The sequence below is a fragment of the Halictus rubicundus genome, chromosome 5 (assembly GCF_050948215.1).
Source record: "Halictus rubicundus isolate RS-2024b chromosome 5, iyHalRubi1_principal, whole genome shotgun sequence".
NCBI classification, from domain to species: Eukaryota; Metazoa; Arthropoda; class Insecta; order Hymenoptera; family Halictidae; genus Halictus; species Halictus rubicundus.
Window position 1 is genome coordinate 15354798 of NC_135153.1, and position 17376 is coordinate 15372173.

The 17376-nt window shown below is 44.4% G+C and overlaps 1 protein-coding gene across 2 annotated transcripts in view; it reads right to left on the reverse strand.

Annotated features, from left to right (window-relative positions):
* Positions 1-17376, reverse strand: part of Ss (aryl hydrocarbon receptor spineless) — a 192953-nt gene that overhangs the window by 14455 nt on the left and 161122 nt on the right. For both annotated transcript variants that reach the window (XM_076788538.1, XM_076788537.1), the window contains exon 4: positions 8831-8920. In XM_076788538.1, the coding sequence (XP_076644653.1) occupies positions 8831-8920 (90 nt within the window). The remainder of the gene's footprint in view (positions 1-8830; positions 8921-17376) is intronic.

A 17376-nucleotide genomic window follows, 5' to 3' on the forward strand; every position in this document is an offset into this window, starting at 1 on the left:
AAAATTTTACGAAGCCCGTGGAGTCGTTTAAGTGTGAACAATTTTTTGGACGTTTTTCAGTAAGTTTGAGCAATTTTCGCCGATTTCCTCGCGCGAGCGTCCCAACCGAAACGGATCGGTACAGCGAGGGGGCGGTCGCGTCGATAAATCACTCTAAGCCGGGATAAATCACGTATTAATGAAAATTACACGCGCGCCGGTGCGTGCGCGCGGGCGCGCGCGTGGCCGTGGCGAGTCTTGATATACAAGGACCGGCCGCGGACGGGAATAAAATTGGCCGGAGCCATGTTGCCGGGCCCGGATAAAGGGCAACGCGGAGCAATTACACGTCCACTGTGTCCCAATGAAGTATGGGCCGCAGAGCACCGGCTGCTCGATTACCACGGAAATCCTGTGTAGAACCCTTTAATTAAAATTAGAGCAAACGGAACGCCGCAGCGGGGTTGCGACTAGACCGGACCCAGGGAAACCCATGGGCCCCTTGCGATCCGGTGAGAGGCCTGAATCGAACCCGGACCCCGTGGAGCAACGGGCCCCCTCCCCCCCCCCCCTCACCGAGACACCGGCGACTCCTATATTTATTGAGAGATCGAGTTTTATGGGCGTCGAGCTGCCCGCGACGCGGGAACCCGTGTTCCTCGTGTTCCTCTTGCTCGGCTTTTTCGAACCGATCCCCCGACGCCCCGGCTAATGAGCTTTCCACGATGTTCATGCTGTTTTCGCGTTTTATGAACGTCCGCGTCCCACGCCGATCCTATTTCACGGCTCCGTTTTCGCGGATCCGTGTGAAACGCTCGGACACGATTCGTTTATGCGCTTTTTCGATCCGCTCGAGAGATGTCCCGCAATGCTTTCTACAGTTTGATATCGGTAACCGGTGTCCTGGGGTCTTTGTGGATGCGTGAGATCGTTCAAACAGCGATTATATCGTTGGATTAATTGTGAAGTTTGTGTCACTGATATTAAGCGTAGCGCTAGATTTTTTAGTTTAACCAAGCTGAAATAGTCGTCAACGTTCATCAAGCTGAAAATTTACTTATTCGCAACTGTTCGTTGCAGAGTGTATTTCTTTGAAATTTGACATTGTGGGAAATAATTTGTGAATTGAAAAAAGTAAAACGGGAACTCGATCTTTAATCTGTTATAACTTGGTAATAAAGGAACGTCGTTAGGAGCGCTTACATTGTATCATTACAATGGGTCTATCAATTGGTCTCGGGCCAATTAATACAATCAATGTTCCCGGGGTAGCGCGCGCTACAATATATCTATATGTGCACACACATATATATATGTGGAAGGTTGAGAAATGTGAAAGCGACTGTTTTATAGGGCCGTCGACTTGTTACTACATTTTTATTAAGGCGGCCGTTTTGTTCGGCGTCGTCGGGAGGAATCGTCGAGCGGGCGGTGTGCAAAAATTCGTTGACCCCACCCTGTGCCCGGTTCCCCCCGCCTCGTGCCCTTCGATATTCCGCCGAGCTGCATCCCTCCACCCGAGTTGATTTTCGTTTATTTTTCCCCCCGCGGAGGTTCGCTCACATTCATTTTTTCCTTGAGCGCGAGCGCGCGCGCGCCTGTGCGCACACACGGGACCAGTTACCCAGCGACGACGACGGGCGGTTTGCCGGTAAGGTCCGGTAACGTTTGTTACCATTGCTCGTTTAAATAATCTCGAAACATGCATCCGCGGGACGGAGCGGCCGAGTCGTGGATGGCTTTACGATCGGCCCTCGTCGTTAATTAAGAGCTTGTAATTATTTAGTGGAGACGCTAGCGCACCCCCGCCGGCATCGAAGCGGTCCCGCTCCCTTGGCAGACTTGATTTACATTCCTGCGAAGAATGCGAAAGGCCTCGCCTTCCTTTGCTCCATTTTCTTTTTTTTGCACCACCTTCTGCCACCCTGCGCACCCCACACCTCCCTCCCTGCAACCCCCCTCCCCTTTCACCCTTCGTCCTGTCTGCTCGTCCTGTTCCTTCACTTCGTCGGACTTAGACCACCCTTCTCTTTCTTCTCTTTCTTCATTTTCCTCTTTGATCTACCTTTTTCTACGACCTACGTCGTAATCTCAGCTCACGGTTTCCACGAAAGGACGACTCCACTGTTTACCCGTTTATTTTCACAAACATTCGTTCGCTCTGACCCGCGTGCAACATCGTTCTCTGCGGAAATCCCACCGTGGAGATGTAACCTTGAATTCCAAGGTCAAAAAGCTGACAATTTCTTTTTCAGAAATGAGATAAGAAATTTTATCATGATTTTTTCAGAAGAACGGTTGAGTTTTGTCCCATGGTTTCTTTAGCACTTTTCGTCCTTGTGACGAGTAGAATAAGACGCAATGAAAAAAAAAATGGTTGACCTTTTGACCTTGAAATTCATTTTTGCTTTCTCGCATCAATTTCCATCAAACCGAGGGTGTAGAATCACGCTACGCTGCTGTACTGCAAATCGGTGCAGTAACTATCGGTGCAAGAGCTAATGTCGAGTCCAGCTCGACGCAGGGCTGGATTAAAGAAGGCAAGTGGAGAAGAACTTGAAGAAACGGTTCAAGAAGCGGAACATCCGAGGCAGAGGGAGCGGCAAGGAAAATGTTTGGAAAGCTTCGATAACAGACGCGACTAAGGGACCGCAAGGTGTCAGAAAACGAAGAAAGGGATCACCGAATCGGCTCTCATAAAGCACCGCCCACACGATGTCGCGTCAAGGATCCAGCGGACAAGCCGGGGGACAGGGAACGTTGGATCGGCTCGCGCGTCGATCGCGTTCACGTAAATCCCTTCCGCTCGCGCGTTCCTCGTCCGCCATAAATCAGCCGGGACGCCGGGTGAAATCGACGGAAACACGATTCGGCGCGATCAAAGGACCCTCTACAAATTGAAACAAATCAGCCGGCTAATAATAATTAATCCGCGGGCCGCATTAATTATCGAAAGCCGTGGCGCGGCGCGGCGCTGCACGGGCTCTCTGCTTTCTCTCTCTCTCTGTCTCTCTTTCACTCACTCTCTTTCTCTCTCTACTCGGCGCGGCGTGGCGCGTTTCATGGCGTGGCGTGGCGTGGCGTGGCCTGGCCATGGCGTGGCATGGTGCGTCGTCCAAAGCCGCCCCCTAACCGGCCTTTAGAAGCTTATGAAAACCTCCTTACGGGGCCCGAGCACGAACACGCGCGCGTTTTTGCGCGGATACGGGCGAGCGGCGTGCGCGATAATGCGAGGCCGGAACGCGGCGATACCGAAACTTGAGCTCTCAATTACGCCCGAGAGTTATGACAAGCCCTTCCACCCCCTTCGCTGTTTATCCTCTTTGTATCCCAACGGGGTCAGGTTGGCGGAGTGGGGGCCACGGGACCCCGAGACGCGGGGACCGCCTCGGGCCCCCTCGGACCCATGATCGCGTCTTCATTAGCGGCTATTAATTGTCAAAATGTGCCACATAATTCAGCGCGTGCGAACCAGCCCGGCTGTATTTAAACTTAACGCGATCAATTGATTTCTATGAGGAGCTGCCCCGAGGGCCCCGGGCCCTCTCGATGGACCCTCCGACGGGTTCGTTGTGTGGCGAGAATGGCGCGAGACATGTAAAACGTTGGGCGAGCGGTTTTTGCCCTGGAAAGACTGAAGAGGGTCCCTTTGAACCCTTCGAACGCAAAGTGTCGAGAAAGAAATTGATTCTCTTGCTTTGAGCAATTTTTTATCATTTAGGGCCCCTCCCAACTTTAAGTTTGCTGCTGAATACGACGAAGATGTTATTTCAGTGTTTCCCTCGAACTAATCTTCTTGCAATTCGAAACACAGCTTCAATATTCCCTGAGCTCTTCGAACACTGTCGCTGGCATTATCTTATAGCTTCTCCGAGAAACTACCTGAACCGCACACACAGTCCTCACCGCAGCCATTCTTTAATCTTGATATTTAATCCAGTTGCTCCTACAGCAGAGGATCACATGAAAATTGCATTACCAATTGATCAAGATGCTTGTTAACTTACAGTAGCTGTTACACAGACTCTGACCGTGACACAGGTGTTTATATAGGAGAAATCAATTTATTGCTCGACTATTAACCCCTTGCCCTACAACATCGAGTCAGACTCGCGATGAAGATTTTTAAGTTTTTATTTCTGATTTATTATATAATCTCCATCGTTATCAAGGACAGTTTGCCATATTTCCTGCAAATTTTCAATCCCCCTCTTATAGAAATCCAGGGTTCGTGAAGCAAAATATGACTCAAGGTGTCTCCTTGCATCTTCTACAGAAGTGAATGTTTTATTTCTTAAATAATGCTCCAAAAGATGACAGTCAGAGGGAGTAAAAGTGTAAGTAAAAGAATACGTGTTTCCTCTTCGACGTATCGGTACAGAACTAAAGGCAAAACAAATTCTTTGCAAATAATCGATTACTTATGGTTACCCCTAATACTATACTTGACTCCAGCGAGTACCTAGGTTACGTATACTCAGTCTAGCAACCACGTAGGCTAAAAATGCACGGCCCGGCAACCACCCGGGTCACATCTCGCTCCACGTCGATCCGAAACGACGCGACTGTACCACCCAACGCCTCGGCGCGTCCAGCTCATGTTCACCGAAGGATGAAGGGGGTGGGACGCGTCGGGACGTCCATTGATACGCGACGAGGCACGCAAACGCGTCCACCAGGGCCCACATTGTAAAGAAATCAGCCAAACGAAGGGCTGGAAGAGGAAAGGGAGTCGGCGGGAGGGGGGCCGATGATTTCCCGACTCGATGACCGTGTATCCGAGCCGACGTAATCGCGGGGCGTTTCGGATGACGCGATTACACGGCACCGTAACTCCGCAGAAAGCGCGCCTACCCCCTGCTCGAGATCCAACAGCCCCCCCCACCCCCCTCGGTCCCTCTCCCGTTCCCTTTGTCCCTTCTGTCCCCCCCATGGAACCACGGAAAAACCGCGTAATGACAGCGTCGGGGCCGCCAATGTTCCTCGCGGTAATTCACGAGCCGGGACTCTGGTCTCTTTAGTTCGGTATCTCACGCGAGAAATATAGAGGCGAAGAGGGTTGCGGGGGAGGAAAAAACCTCGACTCGGGGGTGGAGAGAGACAGGAGGCCGGGGGAGGCGGTGGGGGAGAGAGGGGGAGTACGGTCGGTCGCGATTGTTCACGGAGTTGGCACGCGGCTTAATTGGCCTGATAGAGTCGATTCAATGCTCAACGAGCCTTTATGCGGCCCGTGACCCGCGTCGGATAAAAGTAATAACTTAACCGAAAGGTCAAAGGGTGCTTATCGCTCGCGGGTCCCCGGCGGCGTACAGCGAAATCTGACGCGCAGAGGATGGAATCTGGATGAATTCTTGACGGCTACGACGAGATTAGAACCGCCCGGTTTCTTTCGGTGTTTCTTCGGCACCTGGCAAGTTGAGCTTTCGAACGACATCGTTCGCTTTGGATGTTAGTGCTTCATTTGTGCTGCGGACAATGAGTTGTGTCAGTCTGGTCGCATAGGCTCACGTGTAGTAGACGCTTCAGGGCGACAGAGTCAAAATCAGTAAAATTGATTAAACCCTATCGTCAGAGGTAAATTGATGAAATCGTGTACATTTGTTCTGAAAAGTTTATTCCATTTTTGGTGTTCAGTGGTATTCAGTTTGACTACTAAGGAAATTGATTTTAAATGGCACAAGCATTAATCAAGTCCTCAGTATTAATTATGAATTAATTTACTGTGTATTAATTCATATTGTAATTGTATTACTGCATATAAATTAATGTGCTATATATTAATGTATATGAATTAATAATTACGAATTGATGAATTAATTATGAATTAAATGTCTAAGCCCATGCTTCACGCGTTTATCAACGTATCCGTACTTCTACATATTGCTTCACTTATGTATGTCCTTTGTGGAGCAAACGTTCTTGGGTTCCTTCCAATGATTTTTTCCGTGATCAACGCTTTCAAGCTCAGGTTACCATCGGGGTGAAAATGAAATGCTTAGGGGGAGGTTTTACTTAAAGATGTTATAAACCACGGTCGTGCGAAGGTCCTACGAAAAGCGAGACGAAAGTTTCCAGCCCCGGGGAAATCGCAGCGGCGCTCATTAGACGCGATACACTTCGTTCCTCTTAAATATCCCCTAATCGGGACGAAAAATCATCGTTCGCCCACCGGTGGTATCGTGACGTGTGTGTAAACCGTTTGCGTGCCCGGTTACATCTCAATGAATGCTAGAGCAAAGTCCTCCACCCGGAGGAATTATTCTAGACGGCCAACCGGCTGCTTATATAAACAAATTACCCGTTAAATGCGATCGAGAGGCGAAACAACGGTCGGAGGGGAAAGAAAAGGGAGGGGAGGGGGAGGAATTACGATAGGCGTGGTATCTCGAATAAGATTTAATGAGGTTTAACGTTCTTTAAACACCACCTTCATTATAAGAGAGAACGAACTTTTACGCGACCTCTGGCAACCCCTGCTTGGCGGAAAGTTGGGCATTTTCATCCTAATTTCTCGGGTATGTGCCAAAATAATGGCAACGAACCAGCATGAGATTGTATAAATAAATAATGACCAGACTGCGGATTTTATGCATTTAGGACAAAAATTAGTAGGTGTAGTTTTAAGTAGCAAATTTATTAGAATAATTTAAACATAATATTATGTTACTTTCAATCTGCTGAACGTAATAAAAAATTCAGGTGAAAAATTTTGATTCTGCATAAAGATCCGCCGTCTAGTGATGACCATGAAAATGACTGAGGGTGTGCAAAGAAAATGAATGATCAAAAGGGAAACTACAAGTACGAATATACAAATTTACTATCAAAGGAAAGAAGTAAGGGTGTGCGAATAAAAATAAGGGTAAAAAGGAGAGACTAAAGTCGCACATGTAAAATGTACCACCAAAGAAAGGAACTGAGGGTAAAACAGATAATGGTAAACGGAACTAGGGTTGGTCGTACAAATAAAAATACTACCATAGAAAGAGACTAGGGTTGCATAAATAAAAGACACCAGCATGGGGAAGGACTAAAGTTGCACAAATAAAAAATATTATAAAAGTACTCGCGAAGAATGTAATTATTTACATAAGGACCTCTTAAAGCTTGGTGGAATATTTATTTAAAAAAGTCTGACTGTAACGACGACAGAACAGTTTGCTCGTAGAAAAATGATAACGGGCAGATTTAGTTGTTTCCTGGCTCGTTAAAATCACACGTATCGCCAAGATCTGATCTCGAATCAGCAATAACCATGAAAAATATTCGTTCGCGTATAGTCGTCCGGAATTGTTCGTAGATTTTTTTTTCCCAGCGCGAGCATCGTTGAAACGAGGAGTCATGAAAGAGGCGGATTAACCGGAGAAAAAGCCATTCGCCTCGCTATCCGGAACAGAACGATACCGTTCAACCCCCGGTGAACACACCGAAATGCGATCCTCTTGCTCACGCAACCACGCACGCGATTCGCGACATATTGCCAGAAGAAAATGGCGAAGGGCATTAGGGGGTGGGGGGGAGGAGGAAGGGAGGAGGAGGAGAAGAAGCGGGGAGAGACGAAAAAAATGACGGATGATGATTTCCCGACGCGCACACGATGACTGTACGACAGAAACGCACGCGAACGCTTTTGTGCAGAAGATGTAATTGCAGGAAACGACGGATGATGATTTTCCGATCCGATGATCCCGCGAAGGGAAACGCGTTACAATATCGCGTTTCTTGTAAACAAATTTCGCGCGGCGATCGCTCGGAACCGTACGCTTTTTCTTCGTCCCACGGCTCCTTCGCCAATGACGTCCGCCATTACGGTGTTTAGGTCTTTTGTTGACAGTGTGTGACGTCAGTGGCGCCGGGAGAAGATATTTATATTAAGGAGGCTTCTAGCTGGGGAGAAAATTGCTGGAGGCTTTTGTCTCGAAAAAAATTGCAGATCTTTTTCTGAGGGTCGTTGACCTTGAGAGGTGGAGGGATCCGTTAAAATTCTGCGTATCAATTTTCTCGTGTATATTTTTGATGCTACAGCTATAGGATTACTATTGGCCTGGTCAGAGTCGTCGTAAACATCAAGAGAAACGGTTGAAGAAGAACCCACCCCCAAAAGGATGGTCCTATTTCCGTTAATGTCACAATAAATACAAAAACACTCCCGGTAATTCGACAGAGTTACCGAACGAGGATTGAAACAAAGTAATCCTCGAGCCGCAGGGGTGGACAAGGGGGCCTAAGAGGGTTGGCTCACCCCCCGGATGATCGCTAGCTCCTTTTGAAAAATGTACGTCCGCCGTCCGACGCTGGGAAAAGGGCGCGTTTCCAGCGCCGAAGGGGATGATACCTGCGTAAACGTGACACGTAGATCGAAGTTGACGGGCCTGGCGTGACCGGCGAGTGTTGGGTGTGGACACAAGTCGAGCGAAGATAAACCAACACCGAGGGGGCAGCCACTGCGACTAGAATTATGGAGTAATGAGAGAACGGGGAGAAATATCACCGTTCCGGCGAATAAATACGTCGTTTCCTTGAGCCGGAGCGACACGCGATCGATGCTTCGATGATTCGTCAACTCCCGGACGCGGTGTCGTCTTCCTGCTGGTCGCGAACGGCTTTGGTTCAGCTTCATTAAGAAAATTAGTGCCTCGTGCGTGATACCGGGAGCCTGCAGCACCGTGCGACGCTTGTTTCGCGTTCAGAGTTGATTTTGATGATGTTTGACGATGTTTGAGCGTGTTTGAGGAAGCTCGAACGTGTTTCAGGATGGAAGGGTTTCAGACAGTTCGAGATACTGGAGATTCATTGTATTTTGAGTGTGTTGGCTGTGGAGTTTAGGGTGGTTCTAGAGAGCGATTCCTACCTGATGGAAGCCAAGGTAACTTTCTATGCTGTGTGTGGCGAAGAACACCTCCCCGTCGCAGGTGAGGATGAGCAGGAACCCGTTCAGCGCCTGTAACACAAAAATTTTGCCGTCAGAATTCATAAATCTTCGAATCCACGCACCTTTTTCTACCCTTAATGCTGAGACCGCTACACAAAAATTTTAGAGAATGTAAAATAAATATTTTCAGTTTTGATAAATATTTTTATTTGTGACCTTGTACTTGTTTAATATTTCTGTCATTCGAATCTACTGCAATTTAGCAACTTCTTCTTCAAAACGGAGAAGCCTGCTTGACAAAGTTCCTACGATCTCAATTCGCAAAAAATTTTCCTATTGTTCCATTTCTTAGAGGTGAAACAGCTTCCTCAGCAATTTCTAGATAGAAAATTTCGCCCCAAGAAGTTTCTGCGACTCCACATTGCTCAAGTTTCTCGGTTATTCGAATTCTCAGGGGTTGAACGGTTTTTCCCGGACAGTTTCAGAAAGGTTGGAAATTTCCCTCCCCTCCCCCCGATAACCCAGAAAGCGCCATAGGTTGTTTCCTTTCTGAAAAGGCGGACCGGCTCGCTGAAAACTGTTCCGGAAAGTTTTCCCATTTATCGACGTCCCGGCGCGCCGGCTTTCGAATACCAAAACGAGCCCGAAACTCGAACGTACATATCGAAGCCCGAAATATCCGTCCCAGTTTAAACGGCCGAGAGCTATACCGCCGACACGGGGGAACCGTTTAAGCCCCGTCTGCTCCGCTTTGTTGCGGGTCTGTGTCTGTATTGTTTTGTTTTATTTCGACCCGTTGCCGTAGGTGCCCGTGCCTGGCACGCCAGACAGGCTTTATTGTTCTGAAATGTGAAGAGAGCTCCGCTTCTGCATCGGTGTCCTTCGATTTCATAACCTTTCTGCGATTTCCACCCCCCCCCTCCGGTCCAATCGCGATTAACCGTGCAAAATCACGTTGTACGTAAAACGAACCTGAAAATCCACGATTGCTTTTTTTGTTTCAGAAGCTTCAGATTTTATTCGGACTAGAATTAAATTCGTTTCATATTAAAGCTGTTGAGTTTTCAGTGATTTTTCTGGGTTCGAGAGTAAGGAATGAATTTTACTACCCCTTTTTATCAACCCCTGTGAAATAGATTTGTCGTTCGTTTGAGAGAAAATTTAATTGTGTATTTCCTAAAAATTATAAAGTTTCAACGACCTTCTTATCTCATTATGAAAGAACCAAAGGGAAATCCACCCCCACGCAGCAACCCCTATAAATAGCAAAAGTATGGGTAAAGCAAGATACATTTATTATTCGTTTAGTAAAAGTTTGGTAAAAATGCAATCTAAGAATTGAACCTGTCACAGCACAGTTGTACTAAATTCAGAAAAATGAACATTATATGTACTACTATAAATCAATCTTTACATTATAAATTAATGAATTGAATACTAGAATATTCAGCACTGTATGTATCCCAAGCTCCCAATTTTTCAAAGCAACGTTCTTATTTCAACAAAAAAGAACAGGCTTTGGAAATCCACCCCCATTAACCTCTTGTCATTTGCAAAAATCTATCAATTGTTTAGCCAGAGCTGCACTGAAAGTTCTCAGCCAATTTCAATTCAAACTCACCTCCCACTTCAGCAACATTTGATTTTAAATTCTAAGGTAAAATGGATAATTTACCCCTCGCCGATTAACTGATAACCCCTCCTGGAAGAAGCCGCCTACCATAACCGATTGACCTGGGGGACGGATATCGAAGCGATCGCATGCGCGACGGATGCTGCGATTTGATTGGTTAATCCGGAGGGTGGGTTTCTCTCGGCGTCCGCGTCAATACGGATCCGACGTGGAGGGTGAGTTTCCCCGGATCTCCCCTGTACCCCGAATATAAGTTGTAATAGGATTTTCTCATTGCCCACCCCCTGGCTAAGACCGTAATGGCCGACATGGCCATTTCTGTAAAACGTCCCGTCCCCGTGGGATCCTCAGTAATCGGTGCGATTGCGTTCGAACTCGGGAATACGGTGATTCATTAGAAAATTGTTTTCTTACCATCTTACCCTGCATCGTAGCAACTGAAATGCAACATCGAATACTGTATAAATTTTACCATTTCTTTATCTGTAAATTCTCAACGATCCTCCACCATTTCTTTGAAAAATATCTATTCAACTGAGTAACACACTCCTGCAGAAATCAACCCTTATTCTAAAATATCTACAAAAAGTTGCCTATGCATTTTCGGGGGAAATAAAAATTTTCCAAAGCAGCACGAACAGGCCAGATTCAATAAAAAATAGATTACTATTGTTAAAAAATTGCTAGCAAGTACAAAATAAAATTAATTCTTCAGAACCTCTCCTATTTCGTATCCAACACACTCTGTAATAAAATCAAACAGTCTGAATAAAAAGAAAATATTTACTTCCAATTTATATAATTCCATTTTATAAATCACCTAACAAATTGGAAAGAGACGATACAAAATTAAGAATCTTAGCCTCGAGGATGACGACATCCCCTAGTACATAATTAAGAAGAATTGAAGATTCCTCGAATAAAATATGGAAAGCTCTGTCGAGTTCTCTTTTTTTTTTTTTGAAGGTTGCACGATGTTCGCGGGTGAGGATGATCACCGATAGATAAGGGGATGGAGCGAATTCGAGGATTTTTATTTTTCGCGTGAGCTGACCGGTAAATCAGTCGCGTGCCGGTTGCGAGTACTCGCGTGTTCCGTCCAAGCGTGAACTTCTAATACCCCTTCATCCTCACCTTGACTCTCGTGTATTAGCGGGTCGCCAATAATACTTCACGCACGAAATCTTTCCATTTTCTTCGCTCATGCAACTAGAAGTCAGGGGCACGGACACGGACACGGGCCGTGGCCAGTATGCAGATCCTAGAAATAACCAGGATCGGAATTATAGCTTTCGATGGAGGTACCCCTTCGGCTACGCCACGTGCAATTTTCCTTCTAATTCGTTTTGGCGCTCGTGCGCATCGTTAACACCGTACTCGAAATCCGAATTCATGCTTTGCGCTCCGCACCGCTGAGACTCTGATCCATTTCTGGATTCCCCGACATTAAAGTTTACTAAAAAATCTTTGTTGAAAGTTTAGTCATTTTCTTCCTCAGAAAGTGTTTTTATCGTTGGAATGTGCAGGTGTGGGTGTGCTTGCAATTTTTGAATCTGGAAAATTTAGAAATGGAGAAGATAAAATTACTGGGACCAGAAATTTTTAATGTCTCCCTCATTCTTCGAGTGTCCAAGATGGAAAATTGTGATTTATGGTAAAGATAGAATTTTTGCAAGTGTAGGTGTGCTTGCAATTTTTGAATCTGGAAAATTTAGAAATGGAGAAGATAAAATTACTGGGACCAGAAATTTTTAATGTCTCCCTCATTCGTCGAGTGTCCAAGATGGAAAATTGTGATTTATGGTAAAGATAGAATTTTTGCAAGTGTGGTTGTGCTTGCAATGTTTGAATCTGGAAAATTTAGGAATGGAGAAGATAAAATTACTGGGACCAGAAATTTTTAATGTCTCCCTCATTCTTCGAGTGTCCAAGATGGAAAATTGTGATTTATGGTAAAGATAGAATTTTTGCAAGTGTAGGTGCGCTTGCAATTTTTGAATCTGGAAAATTTAGGAATTGAGAAGATAAAATTACTGAGGACCTGAAATTTTGAATGTCTCCCTCATTCTTCGAGTGCCTAAGTTGGAAAATTGTGATTTATGGTAAAGATAGAATTTTTGCAAGTGTAGGTGTGCTTGCAATTTTTGAATCTGGAAAATTTAGAAATGGAGAAGATAAAATTACTGGGACCAGAAATTTGTAATGTCTCCCTCATTCTTCGAGTGTCCAAGATGGAAAATTGTGATTTATGGTAAAGATAGAATTTTTGCAAGTGTAGGTGCGCTTGCAATTTTTGAATCTGGAAAATTTAGAAATGGAGAAGATAAAATTACTGGGACCCGAAATTTTTAATGTCCTGCTAATTTTCTCAGTGCCCAGACTGTGATTCAGATCAAAGGAAGTCAAAATTGTTGTAATTGGGTGTAACATAATTTAAAATAAAAGCGAATCAGTGATGCCACGTCACTGTTGAACAAGGATACGGCGCTACAACGATAAAATACTGGAGAATAATTGAATTCCAGCCATATAAACGCGAAATATTAATTATTTATGCGTCCAAGTATAAATCAACGGTGAACAAAAAATGTTCAGTTCTGCCCATTAATGAATACAAATAAAACGCAACAGCAGGCGTTAAAATGCAACAGAGTGCACGCATCGCTCAGTATATGGGTAGCAAAATGAAAATGGCCGACTGCGAATGTATTTTTCGTTGTTTCATCGGCTAGCGAGTTAATATTAAACGGCAATTTGTATTTTTCATAATTTCTTTATAATCGCGTTGCTGATTTTTATCCGCGTGCCGGCAATAAATTAAGTAATGACTTACAGATTCCGATAAACAACCACGGTTATTCTTGTTAAGCCTTATACAGTTTAATGAGTCTCATGCTCGATGCGCCCGGCACACGCATAAATCAGATAATTGACGTACGTTGCTATGTTGCGGTGGAAACTTCATTAATACATACAAACTGATTGAGACCTTTATTCCGCGGGGATTGCGTTCACGGATGGTAAGTGCAATTATAGAGCTGTTTAATTGAAACATAATTCATTAACGTCTGCCAATTAGCATGCCCGTTGACGGTGGTATACCCGCCGTCCCCAATTCTTAGAGACTTCAGAAATCTATTTCAATATTATACAATTGAATGTTATTCGGAATTCTGCACTCTTCAGTCGGCAAAATTCACATTTTTCGACAGTGTTCACAATGGAGCTTCAAATTTTTCAAGTTGTACGTTTTTATATTTGGATATTACCAAATCCAGTGTTTTTCAATTGGAATGCTGTAAAAATTTCACTCTCAAACTCTAAATCAACTTCCAAGTTATTAAACTTGTCATTTTTACACTCGGTGCTTGCAGTCAGTGCTTTGCAACTGGAATATTGACGAAATTTTCCATTTTTTAATTTGTACGCTGCCAAATTGAATTCCTCCGATTCCAAACAGTTCCACACTCTAAGTCCACATGCAAATTTTCAAACTTGTCATTTTTATGTAAAATTCAACCTTTCTGTGCTTTCCAACTCGGACATTAACAGATTTGACATTCCCCAAATTTGTTGCTACCAATTTCAAAGCACTTCAAACTCTAAATGTATACGCCAGAATATCACCAAGTTTACTAACTTTGTCACAGAAATCAGTATCTTCTAACTTGTAAATTACAAAACCTACCCCCATAGGAGGGGGTAGGCCTAGGGCTTGCACATCATAAAACTTGTACATTGTCAAACTCAGTGTCTCCTAGCTCGTAATTGACAAAACCTACCCTCTTCCAACTTTCATATCACAAAACCTAGCGTCGTCTAACATGTGCATAATAAAACTCAGTACTCTCCACCAACCCTACCAATTTCGCTGGTCCATAGTTTTATCATCCCTCGCTAAAAATTTAACCACCCTCCGCGTCAACGGGAACCCTTCACCGAAGACTGCTCCGTACATCCCGAAGAACCAATATTTCCAGATCAAAGGATTCCGCGAACCAGTCCAATTCCGAACGTTGCAGCCATGATTGGCAAGGTGGAAATGATCCCCGGCGCCCGTTTCGCGTGCGTCCGATAGGGGTGCGTGGCCCATCGGGCCCCGGCAGCTTCACCAGCTGTAACTTTGTCGTTCGTGCGTACGCCGTCGATAAGCCTCTTTTCTGTCACGACACGTACATACATACATACATACGTACGTACGTACGCACGATCGTTTCATAAATTTACAGCTTTGAACGTATCCCGGCGGCGGCGATTCATGCGACCGACGTATTCGCCTTTCGGCGTTTCGCTAATTAAGTCCTTCGGTGTGTATCGTGCGTCGGGTACCGCAAGCTGCCGGGACAAACGGCGTCTCCCAATAGGCCACTTAATTACACATGCGTACATGTTAATGAGCGGCGGCTTAACTATCGTGTCGCGGAAAGTAAAACGTCGCTTATTAGCCGACTTAGGCGAGGACTACGCGTGTTCCGATACATTTTTCTGCCAGCTAGAGATACTGAAAGGAAAACCTGATGAGCCTGTTCGCCGCGTTTGCTAATAGCTCGTTACTCTAAAGTGCTCATGGGAATCTGCGCGTTCGGTAAATACGCTGTCGTTATCAATAAACTGTGAGTGTTGCTCTTGCTTTCAGAAATTATTTCATCAGAACCGAGTTATGGAAATTTTATAATTTCTGTTGGTTGTGTTCGCGTTGACAGCTGCTTTATATTGGTAATCAGTTCTTGATTGACACAGGTGTCCACCTTTTATACAGGGTGTCTCACCTGAAGCAGGTCCAACTATATATCTCCTGTATTTCGTCCTACAATATTTTATCACATTTTTGGCACTCAAGGTCATCTGAAGGTCATGCCTTAAACATATTCAATTGTATTCTTTTTCAGCCGCTACAAGATGGAATGAAAAGGAAAATAAGTTTTTCTGGTAAAAATAACGACGACCTTGGAAAATCTATGAAAAAATAACTACGAAAAAGAAATTTTTCTTCTATGGTATTACCCCTTCGATACCATCGAAATTGTGCCATTAGAAATAGGGGAGATATTTCGGTGGCCTCCTTTATCTGAGACACCCTGTATATTTTCACAGCGGATGTTTGTAGGAAATTTACATTCGTCAATTTATGAAATACACTGTGAACAGTCTAGTTAGAGGCAACTAATAATATTGTCAATAAAAATATGGGGGTAAAGGATCCAATTACTGTAAGGGTGCCAATTACCTATATTAATTATACTTATATTTAAAGCCCAATGAATATTAAAATAGAGATATATAACATATTTACTGATTGGGTGCCAATTACTGTGCCCGTATTAATTATACTTATTTTTGAAGCATAATAAATATTAAAAAGGAGATATATAACATATTAACTGATTTTAATGAAAAAATTTAATATCTTGTTTAGTATTCATTATGCCTTAATGATAAGTATAATGAATACGGGCACAGTAATTGGGTCCCTTATCCTACATCATATTGAACCTTTTAACCGAGTCATTTTTCAATCTTAAATGCACGAAACGATTTGCTGAAAGTCAAATAAAATTGTCGCGATAGAAACATGGTGAAAACACAATAAATACAGCTGGAATTAATACAAACACTATGTTACAAAGAATGACTGGTTGAATCAAGAAGAACCTAAACCTTCTTATCAAAAGCGGTATCAAATAAAAATGTGTTGCAGACAAAATTTTCGCATTGCGTCTCGCATTTGCCATTTCTGGCGAACTTATAGCCGTTCGATTTCATCCGGAGCGTACGACAAGTAGAATAATAATAATCGCGATAATGGTCTACCTGAAAGGTTTCATGCTCGACTGTAATTAATTACCGGGCGCGGCTAGTGGGGCGTGCGTTCTTGAAAAAAAAAACCCGGTACGAAAAAAATCCTGCGGCATTTCTCCTGTTTTTTCTTTTCTCTCATGTCTGACAAGAGAGTCGGTTCGGATGGCTAGACGGCGCACTTCCGGAAAGTCACCGGCGACCAGCAAAAGTCGCTCGAAAGTGTTTTATGGCCGCGAATGATTAATCACATCTGCATCTGTCCGCGCGCGCGGCGCACACCGATGCAGCAACGGGCCCTCGTTTCTTGCGTCGTTCTCCGCAGTGCACACACGGGCTTTCGGATTTTAATTTAGCATGCCGATTGAGCCGTCCGCGGCGAGTTTGACCTTTTTCTGATTTGCTGTTTGTCTGTCGTCGCGGCGAATTATTTTTTGGCAGCGAGAAACCCGCGGCCAACGTATGCGCACACGCGTTGCGTACAATCTGCTTCATTGCACTTTCGGTTGCATTTGCTCGGGTCTTTCAAGGAAATTCGAATTTGAAAGGAGGTTCGAGGTAATCGAGTGGCTCTGGGCTCTGCAGATTTTGGTTTCCTAGTTTCTTGTTTGTTTTTTAAAATCGTCGTACCGCGACGTTCCGATTAATTTTATTTACAAGAACTGCAAATGTGTCGGTTAAAAAATAAATTTTCTCACATCTTTCCGAGAAGAAATTCTTCGGGCCGCTCTGAAATGCTTCAGTTCTCCCTGTTATTTTTGTAAAATGGCCTGTGAATATTTGCATAGTGATTATCATAATAAATACCCAACTTAACCCACATACGTCCCTCAGATATAGTTACATAAAAGATCCCAGGATAATGCTCCGTCCATTTTTGCTTTACTTAAGTGAACAAATTATATTTCATTTTTATAATGTAATATTTTAACGCATGTCCGTCCGCATGATTAAAATTCGTCATATCACCGCCATTCACCGACGACGACATCACTCATATGGTCCTTCAATAAATAAATGACTCGGGATGAATATTAAAGTAATCCATCAACGTCAACGAACAACAGAAAGATGGAGAAAAAATGTTCCAACCCAC